General features: G+C 34.1%; 2 protein-coding genes across 12 annotated transcripts; one reads left to right on the top strand and one right to left on the bottom strand.

Annotated features, from left to right (window-relative positions):
* Positions 1-396: 396 nt before the first annotated feature.
* On the top strand, positions 397-4,129 carry LOC127813576 (BTB/POZ domain-containing protein At3g05675). Of its 9 annotated transcripts, none has more exons than XM_052354608.1 (4): positions 397-901; positions 1,026-1,613; positions 2,694-2,769; positions 2,854-4,129. In XM_052354608.1, exon 4 carries the CDS (start codon positions 2,962-2,964, stop codon positions 3,841-3,843), a length of 882 nt encoding a protein of 293 aa, XP_052210568.1. In that variant the 5' UTR covers positions 397-901; positions 1,026-1,613; positions 2,694-2,769; positions 2,854-2,961; the 3' UTR covers positions 3,844-4,129. The 9 variants fall into 9 exon arrangements, with proteins under 9 accessions (XP_052210568.1, XP_052210570.1, XP_052210571.1 ...); XM_052354610.1 differs by having other exon boundaries at positions 2,842-4,129; XM_052354611.1 differs by having other exon boundaries at positions 2,831-4,129.
* A 9,953-nt stretch (positions 4,130-14,082) lies between these two features.
* Positions 14,083-16,387, bottom strand: LOC127813634 (dof zinc finger protein DOF4.6). 3 transcript variants are annotated; one of them, XM_052354694.1, is made up of 2 exons: positions 16,195-16,387; positions 14,083-15,563 (listed from the first exon to the last, which is right to left on the bottom strand). In XM_052354694.1, exons 1-2 carry the CDS (start codon positions 16,216-16,218, stop codon positions 14,694-14,696), a joined length of 894 nt encoding a protein of 297 aa, XP_052210654.1. In that variant the 5' UTR covers positions 16,219-16,387; the 3' UTR covers positions 14,083-14,693. The 3 variants fall into 3 exon arrangements, with proteins under 3 accessions (XP_052210654.1, XP_052210655.1, XP_052210656.1); XM_052354695.1 differs by having other exon boundaries at positions 16,072-16,220; XM_052354696.1 differs by lacking the exon at positions 16,195-16,387 and adding an exon at positions 15,819-16,014.
* Between the last annotated feature and the right edge of the window lie 4,371 nt (positions 16,388-20,758).

Below are 20,758 nucleotides of genomic sequence, written 5' to 3'. Positions count from 1 at the left end.
TTTACATCGTTTCAATTCGGTTAATTTTTTTCAAAATGTTTTCAATTCAATTTTTTGGTTAGAACAATTAAACTTTAAAATGATATTATTTTAATATTTATGAAATGACATTTTTTGTAATTTTGTATGTTTTCTATCATTTATCTTTATTTAATTAATTTGATTCGATTTATACAATTTAAGCTTAATTTTTACATTTATCAATTAGTTTAGTTTTTTAGATTAATTGATCAATTTAATTTAATTTTACTTATTAATTTAATTTAATAAATTAATAAATTTGGATCAATTCAATAATTAGATTAACCATTTATACGTCCCTAATTATGACAACACTTGGGTTGTTCCAAGTTTGACTTTGACCAGGTTCGATGGTTTTGGCTGTCCCTCCTCAATTGTCCCAAATATCATGGACGTGTTTGGATAGCTCTCCCAAAATCCCATTAGCTCTTCCAAGTTACCTGACCAGTTAGAAAAAAATTATAAGCTGGTAGGCACCTTATAAGCTCTAATTAACCCAAAAGTAGGCGACGCCAAACACCGTCTAAGCAGCAACTCTGCTTCACAAACACCCCTGTAACAGTAACACGCAAAGCTGAATAGGGAAGCAGCAAACAGCCCTAGTTACCATAGTACACCAGACTAAAGGAGGTAGGTTGGAGGAGGAGGGGATGCTTGTCACAGGCGAGCCCGTCGGTGGAGAGAAGTTGTCGGAAGGATTGGCCATGTCCTGTCACGCGCCAAGGTTTTCCGACGCGTGACGGCTCCAAAGACCTCCGATGACTCCTCTCGATCTCGCAGATTGCGCCCATTTCAGGTATTGAAAAGCAAGAAAGGAGGAGGAATCGAGAGAAACTCACAATGGGTTTGTGTTGGTGAAGCAGAACAGCAGAGAAATAAGGTTGAGTTTGCTTTCCCTTTGATTTTTCAGTTTCCTCTTCATTTTGCACTGAGACATTTCACATGCCTCCTCTGCCGACGACCTTTGCGTTTCTTTCTTTTCTTTGCTTTTTTCTTGGTTACAGGCTAGGCGAGCTCCTGCGATGCCTGACGCCCAGGGGCAGATCTATGTGTGACGGATCTATGTGTGAGCTTCCACAATTAAAGTTTAAATTTGTAGAATAATTTTTTTGATTATTTAGTATTAGCCCAGCCCAAACTCAGTCCAGCCCACCCTAATTTTTCCCAGCCCAGCCCACTTGCCTGCAAACCCTTCCCTCTCTCGACCTCGCTCTCGCTCACGGCTCACCCTCGCTGCCTCTCGCTCTCTGCCTCCTCCTCTTGCTCGTCCGCTCGTGCTTGCCCTCGCCCTCGCTGGCTCTCTCTTGCTCTCGCTCGGGCTCGGCCCCTCTTGCTGTCGCTCGCCCTCGCTCTCTGCCTCTCTTGCTCTCGCTCGTCCTCCGGCTCTTGCTGTCTTTCTCTTGCTCTCGCTCTCGCCCTCGCTCTCTGCCTGACTGCCTCTCTCTTGCTCTCGCTCGCCCTCGCCCCCACGCTCGCTCGGCCAGTCGGCTTCGCCCTCTTGCTCGCTGCCCTGCCTCTGATTCTGGTCTTCGTTTTAACCCCCCCCCCCCCCCCCCCCCCCCAGCTTCCAGATTTGCTTCATTCGAGCCCAGGTATGTTTTCTCTTCTTTCAGTTCTTTGATTCTCTCGATTGACAGCTAAATCTAGATAGTTTTTCTATTTTTTTTTCCTTGTTTATGCTTGATTTGTTGTTGAAATCGCTGCTTTTTTTCAGCAAGTTTTAAGTAAGTGATTTTCTGCTAACTTTGTGTCTGCTTGCCTATTTGATTACTGCATTTAGTTAGGAACTTAGGAATTGGCGTGGCTGGAAGCCTGGAATTTGTTATTGTGAATCTGTTATTGAATATTTGAATCGACCATACTTTTGCCTTCTCTTGTTTAAATTCTAGAATACAGTTGTATTGGACTTGCATTTGCCTCAAATTTTGAGTTATATATTTTAATCTCGATTATTGAATTGTGCTATTTTTTGTTTGTGTATCTTGGAATTTAGGATGAAGAAAGGAAAAATATTATCTTTTTTTAGAAAGAGAGATCATCACACTAGTGAAAGTACTTCAATTCATAGTGAGCAAAATCAATTTAGCACAAGTTTAATGAAAATTTATTGTACTGACTTTTTGGTTATATAAGAATTTTATTACATTAACTTTTTAAATTTCAGCCCCCCCCAACCTAAATTCTTGGATCTGCCCCTGCTGAGGCCTCATTAGAGGCATTCGCCTAGGTGGCACCTGAGTGAAGGAACCTCGCCTAGCAGTAGGCGAGGTGCTTCCATGGTGCCTTCTGTCGCCTAAGCGCCTGGTTAGCCTTTGACTGCACTGATCCACTGTATTTTTCTTCTTTTTGTACTCCTTCCCATTCAAGTTGGTGTATCATAGCAATTATGTAAAGCAGGAAACTTATTCAATTTCTTTATCATAAATGAACAAAGCATTTTTTGTATCAGTTAACTGGGGGGAACTCATGAGATTGCCAATGAGGTTCAGTTCATTGAATGAAAAAAAAATAACAAAAAAAAAAAAAAATTGTTGCTGAGTCCCACAAGCTTGTTTTAAGGAGTACAAGTGATGTTAATATATTGCTTGGGAAAGAAAGAAGGAAGACCTGAACTATTATACATGTCTATTATCATTCATTTGTTCTTGAAACTAAGAACTACACTTTTGCAGAAAAGCTTATGGGTCCATACTCTATTTCAAGCATTGAGAATTGCTGTTCAGACTGTAGTATGTTACATTTTGAGGCGTAAGTATCTTCTTTAAGATTCACTTTTGGACTCCTGTAATTCTTTTAAATCTGCTGTTAGAATTATTCCAGTTGCAACTACAGTACTTGGTGAAGAGATCAAACTGAGGTGCATCGAGTACTTGGAGGTTTTCCCTTGGAAGGACAAGAAAGAGGATCTTAAAAGCAGCTTCTGAACTCCATCCAGTAGGCATGCCTATATTGACCAAGATTCAACCGGTCAATTTGATTGACACAAAAAATGTTTTATTGTCTGCTATTCGCTTTGCCACATCCATTAGTGGGCCTTGCCCGCCATTTGGTAATGAGCTGAAAACATCTGCCCAGGAACAAGTTGAATACATGCTTGGAGAAGACAACGATACACAATTCCTTACAGCTGATGAAGAAGTTAAAGCAGAGGTAAGAATGGGCCTTTCCGAGATGTCTTTGTCATTTGAAAGGGAATTGTCTTCCCTCTTCTTGGAATTTGACCTCATATCTGAGACAACAGAGAACAAAATAATGCAGAGCCTATCTGACCTAGATTGGATGTGTAGTGTACTCCCAAAGATGGATCTAATGAAGGATTTTGTTGTTAACTGGGCAGAACTTTCCGGTAACATCCTGAGAGTAGTCCAAGACAAGAAACTCGAGTCTCTCATGTGGGGGTTCAAGGTGAAGCTAATGGAAGTGACTGCCAAAGTCTTGGAAGCAGTCGGGTATGGTACCATAATCATTCCAGCGCCATGCCGGGTCCAGCTGCTCAAAGCATGGTTACCCTTCATGAGGAAGATGAAGCCTCTTCTGGATTCATTGGGCAATGAGGACGATAGTTTTCCCTACAAGATGGACGAAGACCTCTGCCAGAGCATCGAAGGGGCAATCGTCTCATTGATACTGGCATTGCCTTCGAACGATCAAGCTGACATTCTTGCAGATTGGATGAAGGGCGAGCAGGCGAGGTACCCCGACCTGACCGAGGCTTTCGAGGTGTGGTGTTACAGAACCAAGTCGGCGAAGAGAAGGTTGCTGGAGTGCATGGAGAGAGATGGCAAGGACAATGCCACCCTTGCCCTGGATTTGTCTCAATGATTTTGTTCAATGCTAACTTATCTTGGAGGGGTTGTCAATGATCCTACCTACCTCAGTCTCATGATCAAGTTTGAGCTTGTTGATATGCTATTTGGAGTGGAGCACAATATCTTGTTTTATCAAAATGCTTTTCTTCTGGAGAAGACTATATGAAATAGGAAGATACGATCTCATTTAGTGTTTGGTAGAAAGAGATCTTATCGCTTGATCAATTTTTCTTCAATTTAGTAGTGGGGTGGGGAATTTAAGGATCTTTTTATTTATAGAGAATGTGTTATGTTTCTTATCTTCAGTTTTTCATCTTTGTTTTTATATCTTTATTTTTATAGAAAAACAGAGAAGAATAAAAAGTGCATTCACTTTTATCAAATAATTTGGAGGTGTGAAGAATTGAGGAACAAACGAGGGCTGTGAATGTGAATCCGAGAATGAAGGGGAGACGACGGGAATAAAGAAGGAGATGAAGAGGATTGTAAATTTGGGAATGAAGGAGACGAAGAGGACTGTGCTATGAGAAGAAAGAGGAGCAAAAAATAAAAAATGTTGTTGATAGGATTCAAAGTGGAGAGTCAAATTAGAAAGAAAATAAGTGAAAAATATAGAAAATTTTATAAAGAAACAATTTTGAGAACGTTTTTAAGATGATTTTTTAAGTTTAGTATAATTTTAGAAAACAAAAGAATTGTTTTCATTCTCTAATTTTGAAGAAAAAAAATTTGTTTTGAGCATAGTTTTTAATTTTTAATTTTTGTAGAGATTTTTTGAAGAACTACTATAGTTTTTTTTTTTAGTAAACAAGGTCGAGATATTTTATACTATTGTGTCATTGACAAAAATCTATTAAAAGAGCAAAAAAAAAATTCAAAAGTTCGTATGCACGAATTCCACACAATGCATAAACTAGATAATTCTAACATCTAAAAATTTCTTTGAGTGGATAAATGTCATTTATAAAATATAAATGTTATCCGAAAGAATCCTAATCTAAGTAGGGTTAGGAAAAGTCAAAATACACGTTATCTGAAAAAATCTTAATCCTAACAAGGTTATGAAAAGTCAAGATAGATGTTGTTTGTAAGAATCTTAATTCTAGACCATTTTGCACTATTTTATATCCCTTTATAAATAAACATGCACTCATTTTAAAAAATATCTTTGATATTGGTGTAAATACTATTTTCAGGCTTTCAACATCTACAGTCAGGGGTGGAGACAGGAATTTTAAGTAGGGTGGGCAAAAATAAAATAATACCAAAAAAGACTAAAAGAAATTAAATTATTTTATTTTATTTTATTTTTTAATCATTAAATTATTTTTTAAATTTTACGACAATTTTTTAAAAATTATTGTAAAATTTATTTTTTAATTAATAAATTAATAAATTTTGCAACCGTCGTAAATTTTGCAAAAAAGATCCTTGTGCTCATTTTGGAGATTTTGCAAACTGAACTAAAAGAAAGCATAAATTGGAAATACATAAAGTTGTAATAATCACATATCTAAGATTACACTACATTGAAAAAGGCAAACATAGAATACTTAAGAAGTACACTATTATTACAAAATCCACAAAGTAGTAATCTTACAAAATCCACAAAATAGTAATCTAATTTTTCATATGCTAATTGATGATTTCTGCCGAACACGACAACTCCAAACTTATCAATAGATTCAAGTTCTACATATGGCCATTGGCCACTATTAGCGTTGACAAGGTTTGGATCATCCATGAAGAATGATCCATTTTCACTATAGAGAATATATAGACACAAGACGGGTGAAAGGGAGAGTTATTAGATTCATGAGAGAAAAATAAAAATAAAAATAAAAATAGTAATAAAAGTAAAAATGCAAATGATTTGAGACTCATTGTGAAATCAACTGAGGGAGACGTAGATCGATAAAGAGGCGTTGGCAAATGAAGGAGATGCTGACGTAGATCCGATCGGTGGGATAAGTGAGGTGGCAACGAACGAAAAGGATGCCGACATAGGTCCGATTGGCAGGACGAGTGAGGTGGTAGCGAACGAAAAAGGTGCCGACGATGAAGAGGTTTTGAGGGATTGAGGTACCAACTAAGGGATTTGCTAGATGGTGAAGAAGGGTCGACTTTATCTAGGTCAGCTCTTCTTTATTTATTTATTAAATTATTAATTTTTATTTATTATTATTATTATTATTATTTTATTCATCTATTTTATTATATACACACTTACCTTTTCATATACAACCTTCAAATGCATGTATCCCTGTAACAAGAGCTATATATACACGCTTACCTTTTCATCTTGTGATTCATAATCATATAGATTCACTGTCAAAAGCAAATTCCGAGCTATAATCTCGTATTAATTAATAAAAAATTATATGTGAGTAATATAATTTAAAATAAATATCATATCAGCTAAAATTTTATCAAAAAATATCTCACCAATTTCGTGTGAAGGGAATTTTAAATAAATTTTTAACAAAATATATGTATATATATTAATTTATAATATGACATATATTTTACAATCCCTCTGTGTGGTAATTTTGTGACAAAATAGATAACGATAATAATATTTAGATTGATTTTAACTTCCTGAAAGATTATGAAAGCATTAAACGAAACCATCTGGCAAGCTACCAAACACAAATGCTAAAATAATTGTGAAAAAAAAAAGGCGTTTGTGGCCCTGGGAAAATAGCATTGTAAAAAAATATTAAAAAATTATATGGTAGCCCAGAAAGAAGGCGGGAAAGCAACATTTCTTTTCTTGCAGAGTCAGGGAGTCAAACCACAATATTTTTTATTAAATAAATTTATTATTATATCTTGATAACAACGAATATCAATTTTTTTTAATTATTTTTTTGATGTTTTGGTTGCTTGGTTTTGTTTTAGAATTTTTGAAAAGTATTGAAGAAATAAAAATAACAAAAAAGGTATCTGATTGGTTATTTTCGTTTGAAAAAAAAAATACGAATAATCAAACTCAAAATTAAAAATATACTAAAATTACCAAATAACATGTTAAGTTTTAACTATTTTTTTATTCTTTAATTTTTCGAATTGTATTTAAAATTGCATGGAGGTGAGCCATCCTTCTGGTCTTTAGTTTTTATTTATTTTATGATATAAGAATCGTTTGTCTTTAATAATTATCTCCATTTATTTGTGGACCTCTCGATGCTTTGGTCCACATTTTGGGCTGACCCAGTTAACGTTTGATTGGGGCCAAATGGAGTGAAATTTTTTATTTGGTCTTTGGTCTCTTACACATTCTATTGTTAAGGCAAGAGCAGCATGGAGTCTTACTCGTGGACCCAAAATTCTTGGTCCAATTTAGACCAAGAATTATTCTCAATTACTTTGTACAATGGACAATACTTAGTAGTGATATGTCGGTGTGAATTTGTGGTAGGTTACGAGTTCGATTTTTGTCTTGTGAAAAGACCAAAGGTCTAATTTGTGATTTACCTTCATTGACTTAATCGAGTGCATGAATACCGGGAATCACGTAAGTACAGTCATCTCAAGTGATAATTGTGATGATATGTTGTAATAAATTACACTAGTCAATAAATAAGTATCTCAAACTTGATGGAAAGTTCACATTGAAGGTCATTCCCTCTTTGCATCCAAAACAAAGAACGAGTCTCACAGTTGGGAATGGAATTTTTTAAGAGAAAACAAGAAAAACAAAGGAAGAGAGTAAATTTCATATATTATCCTTAAGATTTGATTAAATTGTATTGACAACTTTTATATATTTAAAAATAGTGAAAACATCCCTTAAATCTTATAAATGTGCATTACTTAACCCCTTGTTGTTGATAAACATTTCTTGTTTTTTTTTAAATTCTCAAAATGTCCTTGTCTCCATTATTATTATAGATAAACAAAAAACACAAAAAATTTAAACAAAAATTATAAGTGGACAATAATGGTATTGTTGGCCACCTAGTGGTTTTAATTTCAAACCCAAATTTGAGATTAAAAAACCTAATGCAAGGTCGAGTTTGAAGAACCAAGATCAAATCTAGGTTCAAAGGATGAACCTATAAATTTGGGTTCGTCTTTCAAACCCCAAAGATTCAGATAGATAGATAGAAATAGAGAATGAGACTTATTATCACCATTGGAACATTTTCATGATGTCGTTTCCACCACTATAAGCATCATGACCATCAATCTCTACCATGGCATGTCTATTGATCGAAGGAAATGAATTAGAGGAACCAATAGTGATGGGGTTTAAGCCTCATTATTTAGCTATCCTTGTTGGTTAGCAACAAGCAAAAAACCTTACCATTATGTGATATGCAAAAGATTGGTGATGCGAGAAAGAGTGAAGAGGATAGTATAGACAAATGTTGACTACCACCAGCCATTAGAGACTTGTGAGAGAGTGGAGAGATGAGCTATGGGAAGAAAGAAATGAATGACAAAGTGAGGGCAAAAAGACAAGAGAAATGGAGAAATATGTTAACTATAGCGGAAAAATAGTCATTTTCCTTGGATTGTTAGTGGTAAAGGAAGTGCGTGCTATTTTCAAAAACACACAACAACTTTTAGTTGAACCTTAGGGGTTGTGTGTGAAATTTACCCAAGAAAAAGAAAAGGTTGGTTAGCTTTGGTTACCTCCATATTCATTACCTCTCTAAGTAAAGTCAAGGCATGTTGTAGGGCATAGTTCAATATTTCTTTGTCGCAACCCCACAAATGATTCACCCACAATTTATCTTAGTTCCAAATCTAAGTAAAAGATAACTCATATTGTTCTAGGTTGGGGATCTAGTTGGAAGAATGGCTCAAATCAATTTTCAGGTTACTTGGTGTAACCTTTCTAATGTTTGATTGCAAAGAGATGTATTGTCGTTGATTGTGTCACCAATTTTAGCGATGGACGTTTTCGGTCGTTAATGTTTTTAGTTTTTTTGTATTTTAGGGACAGATGTTTTCCTTCGCTAATGTTTTTATTTTTATTTTATTTTTTTCTATTTTTTTAATGATGGACGTTTTTCGTCGCTAAATATTGAAATTTTTATTTTATTTTTTCAATTTTTTAGTGACGGACATTTTCTATCGCTAAATTCTTTATTTTTTAAAAATTATTTTTTTTCTTTTTTGTGATGGGTATCCTGTCGCAAATTCTGTAGCTAAATTTAAAAAAAATTAGCGACGAAAAAATGCATTGCAAATCTGTCACAAAAAAATAGAGACGGATTTTGTCCCATCGCTAATTTCGTCGTTAAATAGTGTATTTCTTGTAGTGAGGGTCAAGATTTTTAAACTCGAGATTTTACAGTAAAATCGAAGAAGGGTCCATAAAATTAAATCGTAAACCTAAATTGTAAAATCGTAAGATTTTAAAGACAATTAAAAATACTCTTTAATGTATGTAAATATATATACAGAATGATATAATTTTATAAAAAAATAATTAATATTGTTTAATAACATGACTATTACAATTTACAACCATATTCCTTATGAATAAAATATATGTATGTACTTATTTCAAAATAAATTCATTTATTAATTTCAAAAATACTAAATAATATGAAATTTCTAAATATTAAGTCAATTTTTTTATAATCATTCATCTATAAACAAAATTTGAAATATTAATTTATGTATAATGTAAATTCTAATAAGTATGCGAGTTTACTAATTAGTTTACAAATTGAGATTACTAAGTTTACAGACCGAGTTTATAGTATTAAATTGCAAGTCGACTCTGATTCTATAAAAATTCGAGTTTATAAGCAAATTGACTCATTTAAAACTTTGTGAGTTGTAAATTCATAAACTCGTATTATTTGATTCACAAATTTGACAAGAGTGGAGAAGGCTCCACTTTGAAATTAGTAAGCCACTACTATAGATAACAAATAAAATAATCAACATTCAATAGATGTGTAACAAAAATCAAGTTCATAATCTCAATTATATAGAAATAAAGTGGGAAACTCATCCACCATACAAAGAGTCTAACAAAATTAATACCAAAATTTAAATACCAGAATAACTGTATAAAAATTACATCATAACATCCCAAAATATATATACAAATAGAAGAATTAGTGTGTGTCCCCACACAAGCATGCATGTACAACCAAATATAGAAAAACAAAATTAACCAAGTTCATACTGAAAGACCAATTACATCTGCTGCAACACATCCTAAAAACTATTAAATAACAAGGGTGAGACTTGTGGACTAAGTATAAGATATGTTTGTTAAGTGAGAATGCAATAAAACATGATCAAGTCCGAAGGCATAAGTTATTAAGGTCTATGCTTAATGCTTTAAAAAAGAGGAGTTCAAAATTAATAAGTAATTAAAATTTGTTTTTTTATATTTTGAGATATAAAATTACTAATTCTATTTTACGATAGTTATATTTGAATTCATGTTTTGTTTATTTTGCTATTTTATTTGAACGAGGAGACCCCTTAATTCACTAAGTTTACGGATCAATTTTTAATATTAAACAATGTATAGTGAGATGTCATTTAATTAGATGAGGAGGTATCGAACTTCCTAAGTCAACGGGTTATTTTTCAATATTAGGCAATGAATAATAGAGTATAAATTGATAACGCAACAGAAAAAAAAGAAGACAAGAAGTTGCATTATTTTAGGAAAATAATTTAATAAAATAATTATTTGAACGACGAAAATTTTGTAGGGAAAATCTTCACTAATCTGGGCATTAAAAGAAAAAAATAAAAGTAAATAGGTGAATTTTTAGTTTATAGGATCTGGCTGCAAGTTCTTCACATTTTTTCCTTATTTAATTTTTACGTTTTTAGATCTTTTTCTTTTGTTTATATTGTCAATTAAAAAATATTTATTTTCTAGACTTAAATATAAAAATTTAACTAGTGATTTTGTATCTCAAAAAGTAAACAAAATAAAAATTAAATAATTTTTAATATTTATTCATATTATTAAATGGCCACTAAATTAACTCTTGTCTAGCGCTACAAATATTTTTAAGACAACTCTGAACATGAACATGATTCAAGGAAGATATAAGTACTACTATGATATAGTTTTAAGTTAATATAAGTACTATAATATTAGTATAGGTTGGAAAATAGAGGCTAGGGAAGAAGATACATGCCAGTAAAGTGTTTTTTAGCCTGCTTATGAGTCTGCTCAACTATACTTCTACTCTAAGCCCTGTGTTTAATTCAGTTATGTAATAGTGAAAATCTATATAACAAGTAAGTAGTTTAAACACATGAAACGTAGCAAAGCATGAGATTAGCTAATAACTACTAGATAGAGATATATATACTAAGAGTAATGCTATTCTCAGTCTTGTTGACAACCTCTTATTGAAACTTGAAGAGCTGTAGGTATCCATGTTTACATGTGCATCTTCTGATTTTTTAATGAAAAAGTACCAACTAGACTGAAGATCATCTCTAGTTTAAATGAATAACATTACTCTAATATTAATATGGTGACATATAACACTTAGAATCAAAGAAAGTTGTGAAAAACCCTAATGACATACATAGAGATTTTGGCATGCCAATGTTTTATAGTATGATGTCATAAACAAAGGTTTTAATGTGAAACATGATTGGGCGTCCTAAGAAATCTTCGACGAGAGGATCGAATCTTTGATTTGAAGCCAAAAACCCATTCTCGCTTCTAAGTCTAGGTTCCTTTGGTTCCAACCCAAAAAATCTAGGTTTGAATTGAATCTTTGATCTTCGATTCAAAGCTAGAAAACCATTGACTCATGGGTTCAAACTTTTAGCTTTGATTATGGTGGTAATGTCGTTCGTGTTCTTCAACAACGATGAGGGTGGTAGCGATTTGGGTTTCATTTTTTGAACCCAAATAGCTAGATAGTTAGTGACCCAACACCACAGCCAGCAACTATTTATTTTTTTCTCTTTTTTTTTTGTTTTTTATTTTCATTAAATCTAGAGGATAAAGTAGATAAGGGTATTTAGGTTATTTTACCTTATTTTTAAACGAAAAGGGAAGGTCACTACTATTTTTAGAATGCAAGGGATAGTTTCTATAGTTAAAGCAAACCTATATGAGAGGTGATTATTGCAATTTACCCAAAAACATTGGGACAGGTTTGACAAAAACTGACTAAGGCAAATGTATGGCTATCGCCATACTCAAGACTAGTTTTACAATGACTTGACCCCAAACAAAGATCATTATTAATTAACTGTAGATTATATAATATAAAAGGAAAATAACTCCTAATATCTCTGAGGTTTGGGGAAAAAAAAGAAGAGAAAATAATCCTAACTTATTAGAAATGATAATGATCCTCTCATGACATTATTAAACCTGTATCAATTCCACTTGTTGCCATGAGAAACAATCATTAAATTTTCAAGAATGTCCAAAATGCTCTCACTTTCTCTTTCTCCCCATGCAAAAAAAAAAAAAAAAAAGAAATAAAAAATAAAAAAAAAGAAATAAATAAATAATGGTGCTCAACCTCCATCATTGGCACCACCATCTATAGGTTTAGAGGTTCAATCGTTGGTGGACTCTAGTAAAGGCTAAATGCGATAGACTTTGACGAGGAAAGAGAGAGAGAGACCTTCTCTGTCCCTTCGTCTTATGAACACATTTTCTCACAACACTAATACAATTAGATTATATAAAACCCCATCAGATTCTCTACAAGCCCATCATTGCGATGATGGAAGAACATTTAGTCTCACTAAACCATCACAAGAGAGAAAGAGGGGGGGAGGGAGAGTCAACGAACATAGTTGAAAATCCACCAACAAGAGAGAGGAAGAGCTGAAAATCACGATCGGATCCAATGGCTCAACCATGAGAGAGAGAAACTAGGGAAGGAGACAGGAGTTAGACAGGTGAAATTAGTCATGGCTTCACTAGGAGAAAGAAAAAAAAAAAAAAGGAAAGGAGAGAGAGAGAGAGAGAGAGAGAGAGAGAGAGAGAGAGAGGAGATAGTTTAAGAATAAAGACGAAATGATGAATTTAAGAAATTAAGGACAAAGAAGATGATTGTCAATGTTGACAAATTGAGATTAATTTTTGTAGTCTTCCTGCCAAGTGTATAATTTATTCCAATATATATTGAACTAATTTAATAAGTAGTTAACTAACTATCACAATTCACAAAAACAATATGGGAAGCCTGCACCAATTGCTAACCTTTCATGTAGAACATGAGATGATAATGGGTTATATTATTTTAGTTTTGATTGGTTCTTTTTGTTATAATTAAAAAACTGTTGATAATCTAAAAATACAATACAATGATGATGATGATGATGATAGGGCAGTGCACAAACAGCGCAAGCAAAGCATTGGCTGGCCAGAGATGCACACGAATCAATCAAGAAATGTGTCAAAAATGCTATATATATAAACACCAAATATTATTATAATACTTAATATAACACATTATTATTATTAAATATCACACGTCTGACGTCTACCTTAAGCGTTACACAGGAGGACATGGCTTGTGGGTTAGATCTGATGAGGAGGAGGAGGAGGAGGAGGAAATTATTCAAATGCACAGTCGCCGAGGGGAATGTTTGTGGGTCCCATAAGTTTCCCTCTCCCTCCCTCGTGCCGTCGATCTTTCCTCAAATCCATCAAATATATTAAAAAGGAAGGCGCAGGGAACATGGCATGGGGAGGGCAATCATCATCCTTCCCTTCTCTCTCTCTCTCTCTCTCTCTCTCTCTCTCCCTAACAGCACGCTTGATTTGTGGATAACGAATTGGTAATATCTTAATTCATATTTAATTTAACTTAAAATTAAGTTTAATTAAGTGTAAATAATAATTGTTTATTCTAATATTATAAGTCCATTCTAACTTGTGGGTCATTTCTAATTTTATGGAATCATACCATTCGTCTAATTGTACCTTCTGCATATGTGTATATATATATATATATATAAAGAAATTAGATTTTGCAATTTCGTGGTATAATGAAGCTACAAAGAGGCCTAGTTTGTGGAGGATCAAACCTGGCTTTCCTCCTCCAAATCCAGTTAATTTGCAGGCTTCACCATGAGCATATATGCATGCATGCATGCTCTCATGTGGCTTCCAAAACCTTCTAATTTGCCTGCGCTAATTAGACTTGAAAATTCAGGGCTGTTTGCAACACACACACACACACACATAATCAATGCAGAGAGAGAGAGAGAGAAAGAGAGAGAGAGCTGCAAATGCTTGATGATAATAACGACGAGAGAGACAATCCAAAAAACTTTAAAACTGCTTACAAACTTTCACGCACTTCAGACATAACTGTTCTAATTTGTACCAAAAGCCAACAGATGATATATATATATATGTGTGTGTGTTACAATATATTGTAACAAGTGGGTAGCCTTTTAGCTAGGCATTTCTCTTTGGTTTGTGATAGAAGAGAGATATATATAGAGTAAGGGTATAATAAGATGTCAAGGCTGCAAATTGAAGCCTTCTCTTCTTCTATATATCCAGCACTTGCCCTTTAAAAATCTGGGCTTTATAATTTCTTCGTCTCTATGATCTCTCCTCTTCTTCTATCACTACACAGTACCCCAAATTCTCTCATGTACCCCTAAAATAAGCTTCAAAATCCCATCATAACTCAAAAGGATGAAAAAAAAAAAAATAGAAACACAAATCAAAATGGAAAATGGATCTCAGAGAGAGAGAGAGAGAGAAACCCATGTATCCTATGATCTGTTAGTTCAGAAGAAATCCAAACAAGTCACCCACCATGAGAAACCAAAAAAGGACAAAAAAATGTCAAAAAAATAAAGCCATAAACAAAAATAATAGTAATAATAATAATAATGAAAAGACCCAGATTATATAGCTTTTCTTCTTTACCATGATCCACCACCCAACACTCCATTCCAATACCCAGACGAATCAGCTCCTTGCTGATCTCTACTTTGCTCCATATGATGGTCAGATGTGCCTTTCAGATCTTCAAAGGGAAACAGATGCTGCCTCGACCCACTATTTTCTTGCAGATTCCCATACCCACCACTTCCAATTCCAAGCCCATCCAAAGAGAAATTCAGGCTTGGCTTGAAGTCATGCTGCAGAGAAAACCCGGATGACGATGAGTAAATTGTGCTTCCATGATCTGACATGGGCATGGGCTCCATGAATGAATTATTCAAGCTCCTGGAACTGAACCCAGTCAGAAGCTCCAAAGCCGAGAGATGATGAGATGAAGCAGTTGAAGAAGATGAAGGCTTGCTGTCAAAATTGGGGACTTGGATGAGTTCAGAGATGGTCTTGAGATCATGAGTTGGGAAGGCGGCCACGTTGAGATCTTGTCCGGCTTCATGGATCTTGCTATTAGGGTTTTGATTAGTGGTTGCCGGTGGCGGTGGCAACTGCGGCGGTGGCAACAGATCAGGAAGCTTCTTGGATGAAGAAGAAGAAGATGAAGATGATGAATTGGAGGGATTAGAGGAAGACCTCTTGTTCTTCCTTGAGCCTCCTCCGACCGGAATGTTCCGAAGAGATCCACCCTCAGTCCAGTATCTTCTGCAGCTCTTGCAGAAGTATCTGGGCTGAGACAAACTGTAGTTATTGTAATAACAGAATTTAGTGTTGGTTGAGTTGCACCTTGGACAGTTCAAGGCCTGATCTTTCTGGGGCCTAACCCTCCTCTCTAGAGAAGAAGCAGGCTTTGAGCATGTGTTTGGCACTATCTCCTCCATTGGTTTCACCACTATATCCTGCAAACAAGAACAACACAACAACCTGAATCATGTTTGTTTTTCGATCACCGATGAATAATTAAAAAGTATAAGAGAAGCAAATATATATATATATATATACACATATACAAAGAAAAGGATAAAAAAGACAGAGAGAAGAATAAGATAGCTTCAAGATCAAACAAAGAAAATCAGAACCCAAAACTGGAGATTAGAAAGAGCAGCTATGGCTAGAGATAGGAGACAAACAAACAATAGAAGTCAGCTAGCAACCTGCTTTTTACACTTTTTCAGAAATCATACAAGCAAAGCAACAAAAGAACAAATAATAATAGTAACAAATTGAATCTTTTTCCCTCAAACCCCATATCGAAAGAGAGAGGGAAAGAGGGAGAGAGAGAGAGAGATAGGAAGAGATATAAAGTGGAGCAAGCTTGAACAAGCAGTGAAAGGGAGGGAATTAAAAAGACAAATTAATGAGGAGAAAGAAAACTCAAAGGGGGAAAGGGGCCTTAATTGCACTAACCCTGATCACCATCCATCATCCTTGAAAAAGGTGTCCAATAAACAAGGGAAAGTATGAAAAATCATGATCCCTCTCATGGAAATGAATTAGGGCAAGGTGATGGATATATGGATGGATCTGTACCTGTGGCCATTGAGCTGTGTCCATGGATGAAGAGAAGATCAGGAGAGATCAAAGAACTGCTTTCTTCAGAAGAGAGAAAATTCACCTCTATTATTGCCACTGGTTTTAAAAGCAGGAAAAGGAATGTTTGAGAGATATGTTTGAGTGGACGTTCATAGTGCATATGAAGAGAGAGAGAGAGAGGAGAGAGAGAAGGACCCGTGTTGTATATAAAACTATAAATAATATTTTAAAGCTACTATATCCGCATTTAATGGTAAGTGGAGGAATGTGGAACAATTTTCACAAAAATTAATTAAAAATTGTGGGTGGGTGACTATGCAGGTGGGCTTTAGTTTTTCTTGACCAAAATGAACCCAAAGCAAGAGGAAAGTCACACATTTTTCTTTTCTAACAAGTCAGATTTTTCTAATTTTGTAAGAAAAATATTTTTTTATCCAATTTAACGAGCTGAATCACCTGACCTTCCTGAGGGGCAAATAAAATAGATTTTCCCCTCCTAGCCAGGCTATTACATTCACCTGATCAGACCAAACACCAGTGTCCCTTTTTATAATAAAATTTTTGTCTGTTCATATCGCTTTTGAGAAATGGAACGTAAAAATTAGAAATTTTGCTGGTTAAATAAAAAATTATATATAATTAACTATATATATATATAATCAAGGGAACATAAAGTCTTGTCAAGATGATGTAGCAAGTGTCAAATCGAGCAGGGTTTAATTAGATTAATTAATTGTGTGAAGGATAAAAAAGAATGAATTTTGGGGAGCAAAATTTTGGAAGCAAGCAGTTGGCACCATGAAAATCTCACTAAGGGGACATCATTTGGGCATTAGTATAATAGAGGTTTTAAAGGAGGAATTGAAACTCATTTGGCCATGGCCTCCATCCAACTTGTCATCTTATGGATACATCATTGAAGCCGATTTAAGCTATGTTACATCACATTTGTTTTGGATCTGTTAACTAAAACACTATCACTATAATATATATATATATATATTATATTATGTTCAAAACCCACTAACCCACTATTACTACCTTGTGAGTGTACATAGAGCATGTTGTACATGAGGTTCAAATAGTAACAGTAATGTTTAGTAGGTATATGCTTATGCTCTCAATTTATTAGAAACAGAATGCTAATCACATTCTATTAAATATTTTTCTCATCACTCTCCCTCTTATACTTACCACATCACCATCAAGTAGAATTAGTTTTGTAAGTCCATTATTTCTTGCTATCTAGAGGTTCCTACAATCACAAACATACAGAGGACTACTCCCTGTGGCCGGGTTCTTCAGCAAGTAGATGGAGTGAAATATGGAGGAAAGAGAGCATACAAACTAGGAGATTGGAGTAATTAAGAAATGGTGACTAACCCGTCATAGCCCCAGCTTTTGAGGACACGGACATCTATAGGCACGGTTGTCTCTGCGTGCATCCCCTCTCACCTTAGATGATTGGAATGTTGTTACCAAATGTGGCCCAATAATTCATTACAACTCCAAGCAGTTAGCATAGCATTAATTGCAGGCGAGAGAGTCTAGTAACAAGTTGATGGGCCATGCTCGAATTCAAAACTTTGAGAATGTTCTTGAAAATCTTCGATTCTAAGGATTTATGCAATTTTATGTTTGGTTAGTTTTAAACATTCTTAGAAATATTGAGTATTCTTTTCTAAGAATTTTATATTCATATATTTGGTTTAAATGTAATATTTTTTAGAATTCATGTTCTTTTTTCAAAATTACCTTTATTTAATTTTTTATTTAAAAATAACAAATTTCTTCTATTAAATAAAATATTGAGACCCACAACATCTAGAAAGTCAAACAAAATATTATTTTTTTACACATTATATATATATTTGTATGAATATCTACTTTAATATATATAATATTTTATAATAAATAATATAAATATATTATAATATATTTTTATATTTAATATATAATATATAAATATATGTATATATAATATATTTGTATGGAGTTATAAAAGGGTAAGGAGTTTTTTAATCTTTTTCTTTGTTAAAAAAATTTCCAAATCCATGGGAAACTTGGATTCCTAACCCCCATGTAAATCTTTTTATGGAAAAGTTACTTAAAAATTATTTCCGAGAATCTTACTTCCTAGGATTCTTTTTATAAAAAAAATTATATTAAACATGAAAATATCGATTCTCAATCTAACATTCTCAAGAATTTTAAAATTTTTCTTGTACCAAACGCCCCCTAATATCAATATATTACTTATTCGACCGCTCGACTTATATTTTAAGAACGTGATAGGGTCTCACTTGAATACATACAATATTAATTCAAGTTCAAATTCAAAATCAACCAATTTACTTTACGGGTTTGATCCTTAACCCGGCAGATGCTTCAATGGTTTCTCACCATATTGTATTATACCATGCTTCAATGATATTTCCATATATATCTATCTATCTACACATATATATCCTTGGAGAGTTGCTTGATAAGATAGCATTGATCTAAAACTAAAATCCAAGTTAGTACGGCCTCCAGGAGGGCCAAGTGGAAACAATCAAACAAGTTCCCATTTTGAGAACGCATGAGAAGTACCAAGCACCGGCCGTATTTCACAACCTCCGTGACAATGTCAGTACATCTTATTGCTCCTTCAGTCACTGTTCCAGTACTATTTTGGCTTCTTCTTTAATTTTCTCTTCTTTTGAATTGACAATTTTTTTTTTTAACTGTAGAAGACAAGAAGGGTCCCTAATTGATGCATAGCCTTGGCCTCAATCGTCCTACCCTCCTGAAAACATATGGTGCTCATATTTTGGACTGAACGGACAGACATTTGAGTCATGAATTGAAATTCAAATCTTGTCTTCACAGATATACATAGATTATTGATAGTCACATAAAAATAAACTGAATCTCACGACTTTATAATAACAACCCAAATTATCAAACACGTACAATAAAGTATTTGCATTATGCCAAGAGGTTTATCTTGATAAGGGGCCATATTTCACTAGCTCCCTGACAATGTCAGTACATCTTAATGCTCTTCCACGCACTCTTCCAGTACTATTTTGACATCTTTCATTTCTTCTCTTTGAATTGAAATCCTTATCTTGGTACGTACTAAGAAGAACTTGCTTGCTCTTTCTCTTATCAATTTAAATAATCAATATTGAATTATAGATAGTGATGAATATGCAAATTTGAATTCAAGAAAAGTTTAAGTCAAAGTAGCTGCGGCATTTATGGGGGGTGGGGAGGGGTACAAGAGTTGGGTTTGGGCTGGTAGGGGTCCGGATTTGATTAATTAGTCCTACAACCAAACTGATCATGACATCATTCTGTCCCCCATGCATCCACAATCTTACAGCCTGCTTGGTTTGCTTCCTTATAGACATGGGACTACCAGCATGCATGCGAGGTATCATCATGTTTGGAATGCAAAATGGCAAGGGATTAGCTAATTCGGAGATTAGGTACTTATCCCACCACTAAGGGCTTTAATAAACGATCCCCTACCCATGTATTAGTTTATTGGAGTTTTAGAGGATCAAAGGGCTTTTTTTTCAGACAATTTTGCCCCTGCAATAGAAAAGCCAACCTGCATTCTCTCTCTATTTTTTTATTTGTACGTAGATAGCACGAGTCACCCTCTAGCATATATAATTTTAAGAGTATATATTTGTTTACATGTGAAAATATAGTTATATATATATTGATATAACTATATACCTAAGTATATGATTATAGAGCAAAGAGGCAATTTGGTCCTTTGTCACCTAATTACACATCAACTACTACTTTGCCTATATCTTTACATACCTAACATCGTATAGTTATCAACTCAAGTAATACATCATTATCAAACAAACGTGGAACAATCTTATTTGAGCCCATAATTAGTTTATTTTATTTTTAACGTTATCCCGTTACTATTTCATCTAGATCCATAACAAGTTGTTATATGTAGTTGCTAAATTAGACTCAAAGTAATTTGAATTGAAGAGTTGATCACGCTCTTTGATGAGATTGTGATGGGCTTGGTGTTGTGCGACACATGACAGATAGCATCAAGATTGGAATATCAACTTCAAGATTAAGCTTGCCAAGCTAAGGGATGCCATAGCGATCAAAGGTCCTCCTCATATATACTTGGGATATGAAGAATATGAACATTCTCATTCATAACTATTATTTAGGTTTCTTACTCTGGAGTTCATTAATCTGTTTGACAATCTTTCTTCATGTTGCATAGGTTAATAAGTATGGGTCCTAACAAAATTTGAAAATAAAAAAAAATCTACGTCAAATAGAATGTCGTGTCACTAGAGTCACTCTAAAAGTCGAATACCTAGTCAAGTTAGAACTTGACTTAAGGTTAGATAAGGCTTCCAACTATTGCGAAAAATTAGGATTCTAGACAAGGCACACACCCAACTTCCTTAGGGACAAACAAGGTAAAAGAATCTAATCCAACTAGAAAATGGACATCAAAGTATCCGAAGCACAAGCCAACAAAAGACAATCGATTAAGCTCTTATCTTGAAGCAATTCATATCTA

This window comes from Diospyros lotus, chromosome 11, assembly GCF_014633365.1.
Source record: "Diospyros lotus cultivar Yz01 chromosome 11, ASM1463336v1, whole genome shotgun sequence".
Lineage (NCBI taxonomy): Eukaryota > Viridiplantae > Streptophyta > Magnoliopsida > Ericales > Ebenaceae > Diospyros > Diospyros lotus.
This window is presented reverse-complemented; position numbering and strand designations above follow the sequence as displayed.

Bases quoted from the DNA above. Each gene is read 5' to 3' on its own strand.
- LOC127813576 (XM_052354608.1), top strand. From the start codon at position 2,962: ATGCCTATATTGACCAAGATTCAACCGGTCAATTTGATTGACACAAAA.
- LOC127813634 (XM_052354694.1), bottom strand. From the start codon at position 16,218: ATGGACACAGCTCAATGGCCACAG. The intron at 15,564-16,194 runs GTACAGATCCAT...TCTTGTTTGCAG, and splicing joins ACACAGCTCAATGGCCACAG to GATATAGTGGTGAAACCAAT.